General features: G+C 38.8%; 1 protein-coding gene across 3 annotated transcripts; it reads right to left on the bottom strand.

The window, feature by feature from the left end:
• Positions 1–836: 836 nt before the first annotated feature.
• wipi1 (WD repeat domain, phosphoinositide interacting 1) lies at positions 837–19446 on the bottom strand. Of its 3 annotated transcripts, none has more exons than XM_068570875.1 (13): positions 19121–19446; positions 16545–16627; positions 14500–14669; positions 12745–12841; positions 12434–12531; positions 12140–12232; positions 10743–10813; positions 10338–10445; positions 9900–10064; positions 9484–9591; positions 7402–7541; positions 6321–6421; positions 837–1378 (listed from the first exon to the last, which is right to left on the bottom strand). In XM_068570875.1, exons 1-13 carry the CDS (start codon positions 19207–19209, stop codon positions 1097–1099), a joined length of 1605 nt encoding a protein of 534 aa, XP_068426976.1. In that variant the 5' UTR covers positions 19210–19446; the 3' UTR covers positions 837–1096. The 3 variants fall into 3 exon arrangements, with proteins under 3 accessions (XP_068426976.1, XP_068426977.1, XP_068426978.1); XM_068570876.1 differs by having other exon boundaries at positions 14500–14666; XM_068570877.1 differs by lacking the exon at positions 837–1378 and adding an exon at positions 2715–4489.
• Positions 19447–20009: the final 563 nt, after the last annotated feature.

Here is a 20009-nt window from a genome sequence, read left to right as displayed (position 1 = left end):
TGTGATTCTTCAACATGACAGGATTTGCAGCTCAGCTCTTCCAAATTACCACAATAAATTGGACGGGTTGGGTTGGGTCAAGAGTCCAAACAAGTTACATAGCTTGCCCAACAGACGCAGATACCGCTTGACTAATGTCATCATCATTAATGAAAAGGGAAATGTAAACACAAATCACACTTCCAGTTGAGCAGAAAGGGCCTTAGTCACAAACAGGCATCGTTTTGGTACAGAGTGCAGAGGAGACAACAGTGCACTCTAATGAACACTATACCCTATACTTTACTATTAATACTATGTGATATACATGTTCCTACATACAAGGAAGTTGACCAAACAGGTGCACAATAACACTTCTTGACACTTTCAAAATAAACCCTCTCTTTTTATTTCAATAGATTTCTTACTTTGCACATAAGCCTGCCAGTATGTAGCTCAATATTATTTATAAATGACTCACCTATCTCTGCGCTGTGACTGAGCTGTTGAGTGTTCAGTGCCTGAATACTATTCTGTTTGTGATAGGGATGTGTGGTAGGAGTTGTCAGACAAGTTCCAGTCTTAAAATCTGATTGGACCTAGATACAATCTCAAAATAATTATTCAAATAATAAGTCGTCCTGCTTCTCCATCGGTCCTGGAGACTGAGTTTCTATAAGAATACCTTCAATTCCAGATAAAGATATAATGTATTCAGTGCTCAGATCTGGTAGTCAAATCTGGGCACTTTGACATTTAAACTCAAAATGTACATTTTCATAATTTCATGTAGTATTCAATTTAATTTATTTTGTATATCCCAAAATCACAAATTACTAATTTGCCTCATGGGCTTTACAATTTGTATCAATACAACATCCTCTGTCCAGGGACATCACATCGTATCAGGATTTTTTATTTTTTTTGAAAAACGTAACCGGAAAGCGGAAAGGAAAGAAACCTTGGGGAGAGCAACAGAGGAGGATCAATCTATCAGGATGGACAAAATTCAATATATGTCATGTGTGCAGAATGAACAACAGAGTTACAGAACATTCAATAATTATATCAGAAAGTATTTATATAATGAAAAAAAGCAGTAATGCTATTAGCAATACTAATTTGAAATGCCACTAATAATAACAATGATAATAGCCTGAGGTGTCAGGCAGGACCAGGGTCCTGATGAAACCACGATCCATGTACACCTGTGAGGAGAGAACTCACAGATTCCAGAAAAGGAGCAAGGTTGAGCAAAATATGCATTAATGGTGTATACAGAAGGAGAAAGGTGGACGTCAGCAGGGTCATGGCAGGAGAAAAAGGGCCCAGGAGGCAGCAGGCAAAAGGAGGCAAGAGGCAGGACCGGGGTCCAGATGTAACCACCATTCATGAAAACCTGTGCGGCAGGAAAGCACAAAGACAATGGGGAAGAAGTAGAGTTAGTAATATGCATTGAAGGAACAGAAGGAGATAAAGTTCATACAGAAGGAGATAGAGAAGAGGAGAGAGGTTCTCAGTGTATCCTAAGATGTCCCCCAGCAGCAGTCTAGGGTTATAGCAGCATATCTAGAGACTGGACCAGGGCAAACTTGAGCCGCAGTTGAGATTTGTTTTACATAGGAGTTAAAAGACAAGATAACTCTGAGATTCTTCACGGTGGTGCTGGATGTCAAAGCAATGCCATCTATTACAATTTACCAATGACAGGCTGACATAAAAACAAAATAAGAACGTGTCATATCTGTATGTCTGTTTGATGTGTGATAGTCAGAGGAGATAGTATAATATCTCGTAGTCAGCAGAAATGGACAATCATGACTGCATTTTAAAAAAATAGAAAAGCATGCTCTTTTCTCCTCCATCAAACTATGTGTGTTATCTCTTGTATTAGTTTATTGGATGTGCCACACAACCCCTCTGCCACACAATTGAAGATGGTGCATATATGCCACTGTTTGCAGTGCACTCACTGACACTGCAATGCTGACTTTAAGTTATATATAAAAAGTGTCTGATTAAAGAAGAGGTGTCATTCATGTGGGCATTAGGACAGTTTGTGCTTTTCACCAATTGTACAACATCGTCTATCGTGTCGTCTGACCATGGCGACTGTAAAGGGGATGTTTGGTTACTGTAAAAGCAACAATAGAAACACAGTGTACTGTCCTTGATAATATTGAATGTATATTGACAGCTAAACACATTTATGCAACAACACTACCTGTGAATGGCGGCTATATACGTTGTGTAGTGTGTATTTGTGACTGACCTCGTGGTATACGCAGGTATAAGACGTTATTTTTCAGTCAGCATTGTGTTTACCTACTTCACCATCACCGCTGGTGCGCATTTTTTATTAGTGCTTAGGCCACTCACAGGCGGACCAAGTCGCCATTGTCTGTGGACCCTGGACCGAAATCCAATTATTATTTCTGAATTATTAACTGTTGATGGATCGCTTCTATTTCACCGGCGCAGCTTTTCCTGCCTTTGCGGCTCTCGTTCAGCGGGCCAGGAACACTCGACCAATCACTTGTGTGTATTCCGTTAAGCCCCGCCCTCGACTTTTGAGCCATATTTACACACACGGAGCGACAGATCAGATAGTTGAAAAAAGTACGTGAATCAGAGAAGTGTTTTCACTTTGCGCTCCAAAAAGAGAAATGTGGACCGCTCACCAGAGCCTTTAACCAAAAATGTAGAGACAGTTAAATATTTTTTATTCTCACAATCAGTTCAAGAGCAGTACAACTCATGTTCAGCGACATTAAAATCAGCGATGTATAGCGCGACTACGAGACAAAGCGCACGGACCGACTCACATCCGAAATTAAGGCACGGAAAAATGAACCTAAAAGCCCAATATGATCAATCCCTAATACATGAACTAACTGATCAACAATAATATTAATAGAGGAGAAATGAGCTGAAACAAGTCGTTTAATAACCAGGTAAAGTCCCTGCACACACATTTCTCTTTTTAGATGACAAGAATATAATATCTTGGCTCTTTTGATTGACATCATTTGACGCCAGAACAAACTGAATTTGAAGCTGCATGACAATTCAGTGAAATTAATATTTCTAAAATTAACGACTTTATTTAAAAAATAAACAAATCTCTGGACAATTTGCAAGGCAAGTCGTCCAATTTTGTGTGGATGGAGTAAGGATAAGGAATAGTTCACTCAAATTGCATAATTATGTAGTTGTCTCTTACTAATCTGTGGGTCAGTATTGGGTCAGTAATTTCAAAATCCTTATTCCCTGAGGTCAAGCAGCATGAATCATGTGGCAATGTGTAAATAACACTCGGTTAATAATTTGTGGGTAAACTAAATAGAGTATGTCACTATTTATAAAACAGGGCGTTTATCCTTTGCTGTATGGGTTGCTTAAAAAAACTGCAAAATTAAGAGTATACGCACTTCTCCAGGGACCACTACACCACTGACCTCACTTATATAACCATAAGCACCCACAGACACGAACATCTGATTATGAAAAACAGTACTTAAAACTTGTGATTGCAGAATGATTGTGATGCTAGTATGTTTTTGTTTTGTTTCTTACTGTTATGTTTTCTCCCGTGTATATTGTTGGATGGCTTCTTTTGTTAGTTTTTACCATGTAAAGTTCCTTGAGTACCTTTCAAACAAACAAATAAAATATATTATTATTATTATTATTATTATTATTATTATTATTATAAGTTACATTATCAAGTGAAAAATGAAATGCATCACATGAAAACAAAACAAGACAAATTATTTGCTTTGCATAGTTTTTTTCTTATTTCACTCATTTTATTTCTTGGTTTCTTTCACTTGTTTTGGTCTTGTGCAATTAGCAAAATACTTTGCTCTTTTACAAATGATAATAGGCACAAACAAACATACAGTACAAACACACCTTCTGGCGTGTATCCAGGAGGCATACATAAAACATCTAGTACATTAAATTACAATATAGAATAAAAATGAAAATTAAATTATTCATTTTCATAGACGTGAACTCAAATATTATTAATGAAAAAAAATGTTGCTACAATAATGCAACAAACAAATATTTGTCAAGTAAAAATGCTATGAAGATTGTGGTTATATTTCTGCTCCAGCATGCACCTCAAACTTTCAGCACTCCTGAAAGACAAACCCTCTGATGTTTGTAACAGCATCTACAAGTTGAGAAATGTCCTCTCAGTTCACAGAGTCGACAATAAGCTGGAGGGAAGTTTAGAGGTACTATTGCTGCTTTAACACAATCATTCTGTAACACAAGGACCAGATCCCACATGACATCTACTTCTTGTTCAGTGTTTTGTCAACTTGAATGTTAATCATTATGATGTTCTCTTTGACAGAAGAAATAACTTGGCACCCTGAAAAAACTTTTTTTTTTTGCTGATCATCACACAGCGCCTGTCTGTCTGTTTGTCCATCTGTCCTTCTACCCCTCACGAGCGCCTGGCCTGGCCACCTCCAGTCCCATCTCGGCACCAATTAATCTACCAAAACACAGGAACACACCCGTTAAGTTTGTCTACAGGATTTGTCAAATGCAGCTCATGCCCCAATTTCTGGGTAAAAGGGTAAATTCCAGTACAACACATACAAAACAATTTTTTTGTGATATGCTTACTCTGCTGTCATAGAATTATCCCAAATATATGATCCAATGAGTTATACATGTTGTGTTATTACTGCAGAGGAATAGGAAGCTAGTTTGGTTAGCAGGTGTTTGGTTTTCCTCGGTTGGACTCATAGACAAGTGGTTAACATATTAATCAATTAAAGTTAGTAGATCTACTAACTTTAATTCACCAATTGTACATATAGTGTTAACACTACTCCTACTCCTACTCCTACTACTACTACTACTACTACTAATAATAATAATAATAATAAATTTTAAAAGTACACTTGGAATATTTTACTTTCCCCGATAATTACTTTTTGCCAGAGGAGTTGGCAAGCATAAAGTTCTTATGGCTTTATTCAATGTTTGCCACCTAGCGCACTAAAAGGATAAAAGGAGCAGAGTAACTGTATCATGAAGAATGATACAAAAAGTTGTCTGTTGTTCCACAGGCTGCATCAATAAGGCTACAAAATGTGTTAAGGTTGTTGAAGCTTTAATTATTTTCATCGTTTCTGAAAATTCTACAGCCTACTTTGTACTGTCAAGTATAATGACCACATGTTAAGCTTGGTACTTTAATTCCTATTTGCTCACATGCTTAATGTGAAGAGTTCTGCTCTATTCATCCTTGAAGTTGACCTGAATAAAAGTCTAGTATTTTTTAAATTTCTTTAAAGAATAATATTTTCAACAACTTAAGTGTTTCCTGCTTTAATAACGATTTAAATGTTTTACATGTCAGAGATGATAAGTGAAGGACCGTGTGTAGGATGTACTCTATTGTAAACAACTAAATACTAAGAAAGCCTTCTTAGACTGAACTAGATGATTCTTAGTTTTAGGTGATTACTATGAAAAATATATTCCATTTATACCAAATATCTCCACCTCCATCTCCCTTTAAATGATACATTATATATATATATATATATATATATATATATATATATATATATATATATATATATATATATATATATATATATATATATATATATATACACACACACACATATATATACATATATATATACATATATATATACAAATATATATATACATATATATATATATATATATATATATATATATATATATATATATACTATAAAACAGCACAACATGCTATTTATATGCTATTTATATACTATAGAAAAGCACAACATGCTTCTCTCAACCTGCATGTTTCACTTTATACACAAGTACAAGGGCAGTTGTAACTCCTGAAAGTATGTTTTAAGGGACACATATTCAAAAAACCCTCAGTATACCACAATACTAATCAAACTTCAGCCTCCAATAAACAGTTGAATTTAAGCTTCTAAAACAGTCTGAACACAAACTGAATATTCAAACCTTCATGAAGGGAGGATCCATTCAGGACTGTTGTGTTAGACTCCATTAGTTTGAGTTCAGTGTACGTTAATACATGTTAAGTTAACCATTTATTGATTATGTGTGGATTATGTAAAGACAATTAAGTCCTCAACTAAATCCAAAGTTCCCCACTCTGCTCTCATTTGCAGAGCATGCTGCTGGTATTGGGTATAAAGGGGCGGTCATCATTTCTAAACGGTGTCAGCATCAGTTAGCTTGCTATCTCTTTCTATGTGCATCAATGCTTTGGCATGGCTATAAAGTATAGCTGCTCTAGGAGACCTAGCTATAGATGACAATTAGTACTTCTGGATGCTCACAGGAGGAAACTCGTTCTCGTCATCCAGACACACAGGTCCAGCAGCAAACTCATGTTCTGGAATGACTTCGCCTTTCTTTGCGCCGCCATCTTCAGAGTAGCCTGGGTAGAAACAGGACGAGGATGCAGCAACACCATTAGAGCAGCCTGATTTTTACATGACACAGGCAGATGTCATGCTCTCAGTATAAAAGGTAGGCACAGCGATGGGAGCAATTTGGGGTTAAGGTTGCCTAAGGACAAATTGGCATAGCGGAGCCGGGGATCGAACCGCCAATCCTCTAATTAAAGGACGACCCAGCTCTAAAACTGAACCACAGTCATTTAAGTCATGTGAACATTTAATGAATTCCGATATGTTCAGTTTTCACCAGCAGTAAGACTTAAATAAACTATCCATCCAACAGGCGGCAACTTCTGGGCCGGAAAACGAGTCTTAAACATGCATTCTGTGTTATGTCCAAAAGGGGGCGACACCTCTGGTCCCGTCTTCTTGAACTATTACCTCAGTAAACATCGTAAACATGAGTTAATGGTCTCAATCTCAAGCATTTTGTTTAAAGCAAACTGAACACATGAACAGGCAGAAGGTGGAGAATGGCCCCATTGGCAAGGCTCCAGTCTTACTAACATCACTAAGGTTAGGTTTGGTTGGGGTTAGGGTTATATTTTATGATATAATATGATTACTATTACCAATACACCTCTGTCATCAAACAAAAACACCATCCAACATCGGGAGCTGACATGAGTATATTTAATTACTTTGAGATTTGGTGGGAAATCAACTGGATTGTTTTGTGCTAGAAACATGAAGTGGGTGGTGTCCTACTGTACACTGTTCCAAGGCTTTCAGAGCACCTTTGTTAAGGAAAGATAAAAGGAGTGCTAACTCTCACTGCTTCTGTCTTCAAAACATGTTGTTCACCACAAACATTGCAGTCCTCCTTTGATCAAGCTATCACAGTCATAGAGAGTTGACTAATAAAGCCGGAAGTTAAAGGACCTTGTTAAACACAAAGCTAGTCCAGCAATAAATCTTCCTGCTACACACAGATGGAGAAATGTATGTGACTACTAACCAGTGAGGGTTGCAGTGACGGGACCAGAAGCTGGTAAGGCAGCGGTCGCAGCGTAGGATGGACAAGCCTGTGCCGGCCCTGTGACCTCTGACCCTTCTGTCTCCTGTCCTTCACCCTGGTCATCATCAACACCAAAAAGCCTGAGAGAGAAAGATAAAGAAGGAAACAAGAACACCACTTAGTCTTGACAAACTGATTATTGTTTGGTTAGACAGAAAGATCTTTATACAGTTACCAACATTAGGTCATTAGGTCTGATTTTGGTGTTCACTTTCAGTCAGGTTGAAAAACATAAAGTTGGACATTATTTATTTGTATGAGTTGTGTTTTAATGCCCTGTATATCTTTTAGTTAGTTTCTGTTAAAAATCTATTGCCGATTAAGCATCTTTCAGGCATGCACCCAAATGTGCTCTCTACTCTTCAACTCTTGAATTCTCTATTTTTGAATTGGAACAGATAATGGAGGTGTTACAGTTTTTTTCGATTGCTAAACGACAGTGGGCACAACTGGAGTCACATGTGCAAAACTACAGTCTGCACTACCAACAGTGACCTGAGCTAAACAGTTCACATCACCTGCAAAACTCATTCCAAGCAACACAACTCTTAACACATGGCTCAAAACACGCTCAGTGCAGCCAAACACTATGCACAACCCTCACTGAGATAACACACACTGTCACTTAGAACACACTGAGAGTAAAAACACTAGCATCAAACACCAATACAGAAAATACAAACTTTTCATCTTTACAGTCTGAACAATTTTAGTGACTTCATACAAAATAATATTTTCTTCAAAGAAAAGAGTGACATTCTTTCACATGATTTATTACATTTTTTATAAGATAACAATTCTTTAAGGTAAATGAAAATTAGCAGTTTGCTTCAATAGTCTGTAGTAATTTACGGAATTACAGTAATGAGAAAAAAAGGTAGAAACTAAAAGTACATACTGTAATTCAAACAAATAATGAAGGGGCTAATCCTGCCTCTTTTTAGCATGAGGCCACATGTTTTCATCAACATCCCATCTAATGTTCTCTCTTGCCATGCACCTGGGGAAGAACCTTCTGGAGTGAATTATCAATGCACCTTTCTCCCTCCACCAACCCGTCTTCCCGGTTCCATTTCCAAAATGAGTCTTTCTGAGCTCTACCTATATACATACTGTGTATGTGTGTGTGTGTGTGTGTGTGTGTGTGTGTGTGTGTGTGTGTGTGTATATATATATATATATATAATATATATATATATATATATATTATATATATATATATATATGTGTATGTGTGTGTGTGTGTGTGTGTGTGTATGTGTGTGTGTGTGTGTGTGTGTGTGTGTGTGTGTGTGTGTGTGTGTGTTTACTAACAAGTCTAAAACAAGACACCTGCTTAGCCTTCCAGCTGAAATTGCAATCAGCAGTGTTTAAAGGCACGAGGCTGAAATCTATTCTGTTTTGAATGTGTGGTTCACAGTTTTGACAGCAGTGTGTTAGCATTTGAACAAAGTGCTGTAAATCCACTGTGTTGTGCCCGTTGTGGTTAAAGTCATGCGATAAGTGTGTAGAGTTTTGAAAACTGTGTTCAAGCAATGAAAAACGAACTAGAGTTTGGTCCCCATGAACTGCTGCTGTAGTTAGAGTTTTGCACATGTGACTCCAGTTGTGCCCGCTGTCGATTAGCAATCGGAAAAAAATGTAAGTTGTCAGAGGCCTTTAACGGCTGTGAATGATGTACAATCTGTTGATGTTGTTTGCTCTGTAAATACTCTCATATAGATCAAAACATTACAGAATATATCCTGGTCTAACATTTGGATGACTCTTTGTTTTAACACCTTATTACATGTGCTCAATATGGAACTCAGAGAATATCTATTACCTCTGGACATGGCTGAGTCAGCAGCTAGCGATGGTAAAAGTGCTAACTACAGTCTGTGCTAAGAACAGTTTATCAGTAGGGAATGGAGAATCTAGCAAGACTGAATTTAACGATTACATCAGAGTGTTGGGGTTCTCCTCCCTCCTTCCGCTTAACATCTATTTCAGCCCTGGTTGTGAAAACAATCATAGCCTCACCTGTGTTTATGGACTAACGTGCACTCGCCTCCATCCAGTGGATCTACGTTGTAGATGAACAACTGGCCGTCAGCTGTGGCCACCAGTAGCCGCGGAAGCTTCTGGATGCTGGAACATCAGATTGAGTATTTGTTGAAGTTGTTGTGTAACAATCATAAGCATTCACTAATGTCCAACCCAACAGTGAGATGAACTGATTCATTTACATTTTGTACCACCCTAAAAATAGTTTGCAGTCAACTCCATTTCTGTGTTGTCATAGCTGGATCAGGAATGAGGACAAGTAAAAATGGTAGTGAGGACGAGTAAAAATCTCTTCTCTCAAGGTCAAAAACAAAACTGTAAAGAAACCACATATGAACACAGAAAGGCTGAATGTAATATAAAAGGCCTATTCCCTGATTCCCAAAGCTTACATAGCTAGGGTGCAGATGTTCCTCTGAGCTGATGTCACGAGGTGGACAGTGGCAAAGGCTCGGTCCTGGCTCATCATGCCGGATACCTGAGCAGGGAGGTAGCTGCTGGCTGCTGAGAACATCTTCCCCACATAGGCTGTCCAGGTGGCAGCTTCGTCCCCTCCACTATATACAGAGCAACAAGGTCATCCTACTACGCCCATACTTTGGTGAGTATGATATGATATCGATAGAACTGTCTAAAAATAATATTAGTCTAAATCGTAGCTTTCCTGAAATATAGCAACCAACAGGTAACAGTGACACATGGTCATTCTTACTTGTGGAGTGTCTGTTCTGTGTGTGTGTGTGTGTGTGTGTGTGTGTGTGTGTGTGTGTGTGTGTGTGTATGTGTGTGTGTGTGTGTGTGTGTGTGTGTGTGTGTGTGTGCGTGTGTACCTTGGCCCCAGCTGCTCTAGTTTAAAGATATGCACCGTCTCCGTGTTGCTGGATGCACAGAGGAACTGGCCATCAGGGCTGAAGGATAGTGAGCTTATACTGACATACCTGCACACACACACACACACACACACACACACACACACACACACACACACACACACACACACACACACACGCACACACACGCACACGCACGCGCACAAATTGAGAATCTCAGGTCATCTGCCATTTAAAAACTAGAATCCAGTCATCAGTATGTACTTAGGTCTCCAGGAAATGTGCATGTCTGCAGCACTGCAAGAATGCCTTTTTTTTGTATTTGGAATGATTCAGTTTATATATCTAGCTGTGCTCGTTCTTTGGACAGGGTGCAGATCTTATAAGATGTGTTGGAACTCTGACCTCTTCATTCCCCGGCGGAACTCAAATAGACGCAGTCCCTCAGGTATGGAGAACACTCGGATGACGGTGCCCTGTAAGACACACAGCCAGTGAGGTGTCATCTTTACTTCAGATTTCTAGCAGATGCTCGATTTCTACGAGGAACCTGTTTCTTTTCATTTATAACCTGATATGTTACTGGAAGTGATGGGTCATGAAAGGCAAGTGAGGTGGAGTTGTAGAATGTATCCTCATTCTGGATTAATGCATGCCATAAATCTGTAAAAAGAGATAGTTGTGATGTTTTGAAGTGTGACTGTATGAGGTACTTTTCTATAGTCTGTGTATTAGTGTGGCTCAGTGATAGAGCAGGGTCGTCCTTCAAGCAGATGATTCGCTTCGTAGATCGGCAGTTCGATCCCTGGGTCCGCTAATCCATATCGATGTGTCTTTGGGCAAGATACTTAACCCCAAATTGTCCCCATAGCTTTACCTAAAGTGTAAGAATGTGTGTATGAATGTCAGTTACTCCTGATAGCTCTAGTGGCTCCTCCCAATTAGTGAATGATGACAAGTAGTGTTAAAGCGCTACACAATGACAGGTCCATTTACCATATTATTCCAGTAGATGGTGTTTGGAGAAACAGACAAGAGCAAAGCAATGTACTGCTGTAAACATATTTTGGTACCTATAGAATCAAGTGAACTGAACGAAAAGACAGCAAACTCTGCTGGTACTTCTGTCTGTTTCTCCTAACTTTATCTAGTGTAGGTAATACACTGACAATAAATAAGTACTTCAAACCACCCCAAAAAAAATAAAAGGTCATTGTATCTAAAGCTCCTAATGCTAAAATGCTTGTGTATCCAATAATACAGATAAGAAAGACACAATGCAATGATGAGTTACGCATTACTAACAGATCTATAAAAGTAGTTTGACTGAGTGTTATGTGGCCATGTGCCATAATGTGATCAACTGTCATGGCAACCTGCACAAGTTCACATTTTGGAGATAGTGTCAAAGATAACAAGAGTTTGTCTACAGGGACCATATGTGTTTATCACATTTCACGTTTAACACATTTCATTCAAATCTGCCTCGTAAAGTCATGTTACGGCCTGGTGGGGAAATTGGAGGCAATGTCCCCGAATAGCAAAAATTGAACAGCAGAACTCATCCTATGGGACCTTGAGTATCCAGAGCTAATTTAATGCAAATACAGCCTTAACTTCTGAGCTCACATGGATGAAAGTGCCGGTCAGAGACAAATTCAAAGAAAAGATCAGAAAGTTATCACAATAACAAGGATTCATGCTCTGGTGACCCTGAACATCCAGAACTGAAACAAAGTGCTGGATGAACAGACTGACTCTTGTTTCATTAACTACATGTACATGCAGTGAGTCTTTTTTACCCTCTCAGATGCACTGGCAAGTTTGGTGGCCGAGGCGTTAAAGGTGAGAGCTGCCAGAGGGCTGTCATGAGCCGGGATCATGGTCACCGTGTTCTGAAGGGATGATACAGGGGACAGAAAGAGAGAACGTTACATTGATGTAACGTTCATGTCACTGATGCCTCATTTACTTCTACAGAAAAGCTTGCATAGAGTTTCTGCAGAGCCAAAGAGACGGTTTGCAGAGCCGACTCCATTTGAAATCCCGGAGGAATATGAATTATTTGATGTGTTTTGTGTTGACATGTTTCTTACCAAATTGTTGGCATCATACACTACGATCTCCCCAATGGTGGCACTTCCGGGGTATGCCAGGTAGGAGTTGGAATGGTTGATAGAAAGAGCACAGAGACCTGCGAGAGGACAGAACGAATAAATTGTCAATGGAATGGTGTTCAGGGAAGTCAACCATCAGTTGGTTATGTTCTATAATATATAGTCCAAACGAGCAACAAATGTGAAACTGTATGTGAACCACGAATCATGTGTTTTACAGACAGTGGCTGACAGTGGCTGGTCTTTACATGTGTGATTACCAAGAATCACTCTTGTTATCATTGTCTTACCTGAGGGGTTGGACGGAGTGTTGAGCAGAGTCTTGAGCAGCTTCATGTCTTTGATGTTGTGGATGTAAATGGACTCATCAAGGCACACCACCAGCCTCTGCAAGACACAGCAGACCTCAGGTCATTACACTCCACTCATGCAGGCAGGGTTGGCTTCTGTCAGTGAAAGCCCAATCGTTATAGGAACACCCTTCTCTTAAATTGATCTCATATTTTCTCTTTAGAGGGAATGTGTTGAGAGCAGTGATGGGCTGTCAGGGCCTGCTAAGCCTTCACTGCAGACCTAAACAGAATCACAAAGTCATAGAAATTTTATATATTTTTATTTTATAATTAAAAGTTGTAGCTATTTTATAAAGTAATTGTTTTTCACAAATACAGTACATGTATTATAATTATTTTTCCCTGTACAGCTCTTGTCTTCCTCTGCCTGCAGCCTTCAGCCTTGAGCCTGTGAAGCAGTTTATGAACCCTTTTGCAGATTAAACTACACAGGGATAGGATATTGTGGTTGATCGTCATGCACTTCAACAAATCAGATCTTTAGTTTGACAAGTTGGGCATGTTCTTGTACGTACCAGGCCTGCAATATGGCGTGGATGATTGGTCATATCATATATATGGTCATATATATGATTGGTCAGTGGCCCAGTGTGACCATTAACATGCGCTTTGATTGGTCAGTGGGACACCGTGAATTCTCTCTACCAGAAAATCAGCTGGCTGAACTCAGCGCTGGTGGATAAAGTGGCCTCGTGAGTCGGTCCATATAGCGTCTTCTCTGCAGCGTCATAATGGTGGAGTGGCTCCGCGGGTCGGGTGTTCAGACACATGGAGGAGTGTATGAACGCGCCGTGTATTAAGTTGGTCGGTCTAGGACTCCCAGGACACTTTTCCCCCCAGTCCACCCGTGATGTGGACTATGCGGCACTCATTGAAGGCCTAGGTCTAAATCCCACAGCCCACACTGGTTTAGAGAATAGTAAGAGAAGTGAACTCCAGATGTATTAAACATTCTTCGTGAACTGAATGAAAAATCCCATGTGATTGTACATCAGCTGAGGCTGATTAAATATATTTAGTTTAACACCAAAGTATTAAACATGTTGACCTGCCTGTGGCACTGTATAAAACGTCAAAGCATCACCAACATAATTACAGTTCTTCCTGAGGGGAGAGTGAATATATATGACAAATAACAATGTTTACTGAGATGTTTCAGTTTGGACCAGCATGGGGAAATTGTCATCCCGTAAACCATGTCACAAGCGTGGTAAAAAGGCCCATAGCGACTGCTTCTGATCTTTGGCTGTTTGTCTGCTTCTCATGTCATTAGGCAAAGTTGTGTACACGTTCCCAGACGGTGGGGATGTTTCAAAGGGAATCAAAACAGAACCTTTGATTTGTTTTGCGTTTTGAGTCTCTAGTAGAAGTCGATGAGAAAATTTCTCTATACTTGATTTATTCCCAGAGTAAACATTGTAAACATGAGTTCATGATCTCAATCTCTAGTTCCAAGTCTTCTTCGGTACAGCATGAAGTTCATTTAGTAAACAATTGTCCATCTAGAATAAAATAGATCATAAAGTGGAGTATGCTTTAGCTATAAGGTGTATGTTTTTAAGATTTTTCAAGATTAGGTGTCCAAAAAAGATGATTCATCAACACGTGAAGCTCTTGACTGAGAGGCTCTGTGTGTAAATTACTTCCTTATTGTGATGAATTATGAGGGACATGGTCATATCTGTAACTCACCTGTCTATTGAGCTTGACAGCTAGGATGTTGTTGGGATAGCTGTAGTTGCAGATCTCCGTGCCCTTCTTGAAGTGGTAGATGTTCATGCGCTGCGGCATAGCAATGCTCACTACGACTACCAGACTGCTGGAGAACAGACGCTCCACAATGTAGACATCTGGAGTCTCTACTGGTGGACAACAGGAAGCAGACAGACACAGGCAATGATGGAGATGCTGCTTCAAGAGCAGTGAGATTCAAGAGGAACACAACCACTACAACTCAGATTTTTTTTAATTTCAGGTCAGAAGAAAGATTTTTTTTCAACACAGTATGTTCATATATTTTAAAATGATGCCCATCAGGACTAGCTCGCCATTCATACTCATTCACACACCGCAAGAACAGTCTATGGGGACAAATCAGGGTTAAGTGTCTTGCCCAGGGACACATCGACATGGATCGACCTTAACTGAAATGTACTAAATTTGATTTATTATTGAAATAACAAATTACAAAAATTAACAAACTACCCTTGATTACACTTCATGTGTAAACATATTAATACAGCAACAAATTGGTCAGAATTCCAGTATACAATGTATTGGATATTTAAACATAGAGTTAAATTGAAGATATAGATCCAGCTTCTTCAGTCAGTATTGGCCCGATCTATTTAGTTTTTGGTTTAACACTGTAAGAAAAGTCAAAGCATCACCAAAGTGATTGCGATGCACGGATAGATTTCAGATATGAGATTGCTTTAAGCCAACTGGTTCCTGTAAAGTATCTATGCACATATCTGAAGACCACGGTAAGTATATATATATATATATATATATATATATATATATATATATATATATATATATATATATATATATATATATATATATATATATATATATATATACACATATCTGTTCTGAATAGCCACACTCATAGGAGAGGTAAAAAATCTGACAAGAAATGTTAAAAACAGTCCACAGTCGCTGACCCAGAGGATCTTACCCAGAAGCTGAAGAAGAAGAAGAAGAAGAAGAAGAAGAAGAAGAAGAAGAAGAAGAAGAAGAAGAAGAAGAAGAAGAAGAAGAAGAAGACTACCGTTCAAAAGTTTGGGATCACTCAGACAGATTTTCAGTTTCTTCGCAAGTTCTGGCATAGTTCTCTTTTTCTGGCCATTTCGAGAGTATAATGGAACCCACAAATGTGACGCTCCAGATACTCAACTAGCCCAAAGAAAGGTCAGTTTTATAGCTTCTCTCACCAGCAGAACTGTTTTCAGCTGTGTAACATCATTGCACACGGTTTTCATTCTTCCACAATTCGTCTTCTAAGGCGATTATCAAACACCATGTACCATTAGAACACTGGAATGAGAGCTGCTGGAAATGGGCCTCTATACACCTCTGTAGATATTTCATTAAAAAACAGACAATTGCACCTCGAACACTCTTTAACCACATTAACAATGTATAGAGTATATTTCTGATTAATTTAATGTTATTATCAGTTAACATCAGTGCTTTTCTTTGAAAAATAAGGACATTTCTTAGTGACCCCAAACTTTTGAACAATAGTGTATTTTGAAGGCGTATTTAGCATTATTATGGAGGTGATATATTTAATTTGTATGTAAAAGTGAGGGGGAATACACACATCACAGTTAACTGGTGGAAAGAGAGAGACTTAAGAAGAAAGTACCTTCCATAGAAATAGATTAACCTTAATAAGAGCTCAACCGGAGAATGAACAACATTATGAGATTATGCTTTGTCAGAAACCTGAAATATTTCACAAACTCATGTTCCTTTAAAGGAATGTGACTTGGCCTGATGTTGACATGTTATCAACAGCAGACAGATCTGCTCGGGACAGATGAGCTAATACAACCGCTCAGTTTAACCAAAAGCAGAACCCTTTTGTCCTGTTTATTACGTAAGCCGTCATGAATGAAATGGAGGTGTTTACAATGTCAACTTTCAATGGCTAAACTGACATATTAAAATATCTAACACTATGGCTTTCTTCACTAAATATGGAGGGATGTTGGGTCCATACTGACCGCTCTCATGGATACAGTCCAGCTTTTCCACCATGGTCAGAGAAAACAGCTTGTAGCTAGTCTTTGTTCCCAAAGCCAGTGACCTGCAAAACACACACACGTACGCACACACAAACACAAACACACACACACACACACACACACACACACACACACACAAACACACACACACATTAGTACAAGTGGAACACATATAAAGCTGTAGTTTCTTTCACTTTTTCAATGACTGACATTCTTTGTCAGTTTGTTATGGTTAAATGGACTCTATTTGAATAGATATGTTCTAGTTTTCCGACCACTCAAAGCAACTTAACTTGTCATCATTCACCCATTCACACACTGATAGCAGGGGCTGCCATGCAAGGTTCCACCTGCCCATCGAGTTGCAATCGCTCCACGTAATATGGTGTGATAAGGTGTACTGTGGTGTACTGTAATGTGGTGTGACGCGACGTGACTGGGCGTGGCGTAAATGGCGTGAAACGAGGCTGATTAGTTGTCATATGTCATGCCGCTTGTCCAATATTTGTTAAATATTTGGGAATAAGAAAACACATCACAAGAACAAAACTGAGCTAGAAATGTAACATATGATGAAAACATGGACACGTTCAACATATTAAACAGAAAAAGGATCTCCAATAAGTGAGGAACACAGGGGCAAAAACTGCACTGGACTCTTGAAATATTCCTCTGTTGTCTTGTCAAACAAACTATCAATCTTTCTGTCACTTCCCATCTCCTAACAGCTTGTAGTAGACTTTAAAAAATAAAAAAAAATTAAAATGCAGAAAGCCGGTAGCTTGATTTACTCCACTCCACCCTGGAGTCCAAGCAGACTGCTCAACCTGTTTGAGACAGCAGTTTATTTTTACACTGATCATTTTCTTAATGGCCACCTGTGTTCATTCCCCACCATGACATCTGAACATTCCTGTCCCGTCTCATCATGTCTTTGAGCAGGAGGAAATCCGCAGTACTATGCCAAGAATACGGCGCATTTGTACAAAACGATTGTGGAACAGATGCATAGTTTTTCTCTGAGTCGCTCTCTATTTTGTCAAGTAATCAGTTGATCAATATTTGGGAAAGGAATGAGTAATTATATGATGGCGACGAAGCGTAAATACAAAGTCTGCGTTACTTAATAAACTAAACACACAAAATAATATATATATATATATATATATATATATATATATTTATATATATATATATATATATATATATATATAATATTATAATACACACAATGGAATACAAATAATGGCAGTGTATTAAGGAAATTAAATTAAATGTAAACAGTGTGCAATATATATATATATATATATATATATATATATATATATATATATATATATATATATATATATATATATATATATACACTCACACACGCACACACACACACACACAATATAATACAAATAACTGTGCATATATTAAGTATAAATAAATATAAATATAGATGTGAATGTGTAAAGTGAAAATTAGTCCACAGAGGATCTGGCCAGAGACGATTTGTTGTACAGTCTAATTGCATTGGGCAGAAATGTTTTCCTATTTTGGTCCTTGTGACAGCGGAGCGTAATGAATCTTTTAGAGAAAGTGCTCTGCTGACTCTGCAGGAGTAGTAGTAGAATATGTTAGGTGAGTGCAATTTAACACATAACCACACAGACAGAATACATTTAAATACACCCACCCTTTCTTTCACAACTTCCTGCGCCTATTTTTGGATTACTCAGCACTTTAACCAAATGCCTGAATGGACCTCCATGAGCAAGGGGTTGAGCTCCGTAAACAGGTCTTTTGTATGTTTATACTAAAGTTTAAGAAGGGGACTTGTGACTTGTTGTTTGGATCCTCAACAACCTGTTGAGGATGACTGACACTTGGCAGTTGCTCACAGCTTCCATGCAAAACACTTGAATTAGAGCAACTGTTTGGCAAACACCACCCTTGAGCAAGGCAATGAGAACACCCTAGTGATCCAGGAGAGCTGCTATTGCAGCCATCAACATATGCTACCATGGTTACACTGAGCAGCTGCAGATTAAAGGGCTACTTGAGCAACCAACCTAAATCCACAAATCTAGTAATTGAGAGAGACCGAGCTTAACCTTGTATTGGTGAATTAAAGATAGAGGGCCATGATAACCCCAAGTCCCAGTATGTAACTAAGGCTTTATTAGAACCTGTGCAGAAGCAGATACCCACATATTGACTTTAATCTATAGCTCCAGCTTCAAACATGCTGAATCCTACATTCAACACATCTCCATAGCTTCTTAGACCCACAATTTCTTTCTATCGTCCGGGGTTCAAATGACAACCCTGACACATCACAATGACATCATGTTATTTCCTCAAATTGCTCTAGTGCGGATTGTGATATGTCAAATAAATTGGTGGATTGTCCCTTTAATTGTGTGTATCAGCAACTCTGCTTTATATACACCGTTCTGGTGATAGTGAATAAATGCACATTTTGAACACAAACCTCGTGCTTTGGTTTAAAGTCAGGGAGAAATCACTCTGATGATTGAGATCTTGTGATCTTCCTGCTTACTTACGTGGAGTCTTGGTTGAAGGAGGCGCAGCCAAACTGCAGCCCCGGTCCGTCCGGCCCGCCAGGCCCGTCGGCACTCTCTCCGGTCTCCATCCCGATTCCCAGCGTCCTCCTTCCCTCCCTCCGCCCTGGATTGGAGGCCTGGGATCGGCTGTACCTCTTCGCTCGATCTCGGCGGAAGACGGCTCCAATTTGGAAGAAATGTGTACCGAGTAACGTGAAGGTGAGCGCTCGCGGCACAGCTGGCGAGTTTCTCCGCTAGAAATCAATTGAATTTCAGTTTCTCTGCGGATATTTATGGTGGTCGGTTATCCAGACCCTAGAGGAACAGACGGGAAAAACAGAAGCAAAACAAGAACAGCTGACGGCATTACGTCACACCTTAGCCTCTTCCGATTGGCTGGTAGTGAAACCATGTTGTCGCTGGCTTCTATTTTGATTGGTCAAGCGTACAATAATGTGCTTTTATTGGCTGCGAGTGCGGATTTGGTTATGTTTGCGTCCACCCATTCATGGTATTCATATTCCCAACACTGTTGACATGAACGAAATACGATATATATATATATATATATATATATATATATATATATATATATATATATATATATATATATATATATATATATATATATATATATATATATATATATACATATACATATATATATATATATATTTATTTTTTTTCGGTGATTGTCAAGATACATACAATCATTCGTGAAGTGTTTAACTTTTTAAAATAAACTCGGTATGTGTACGCATTTGTCAACGTCAACTGGGTAAATTAGCCTCACGTAAGACAGCAAAGCTCTCTGTAGGTCGTCCTCAAACTAATGAAAGTTTATAAAGTAAAACACAGCTATGGTGAACAACACACAAGCTGAGATGTC

This window comes from Clinocottus analis, unplaced genomic scaffold (genome assembly GCF_023055335.1).
Source record: "Clinocottus analis isolate CAN_PGR_092001 unplaced genomic scaffold, fCliAna1.0.p SCAF_96, whole genome shotgun sequence".
In the NCBI taxonomy this organism is placed as follows: domain Eukaryota; kingdom Metazoa; phylum Chordata; class Actinopteri; order Perciformes; family Cottidae; genus Clinocottus; species Clinocottus analis.
Note: the sequence above shows the minus strand (reverse complement) of the source record. Positions and strands in the feature narration are given on the sequence as shown.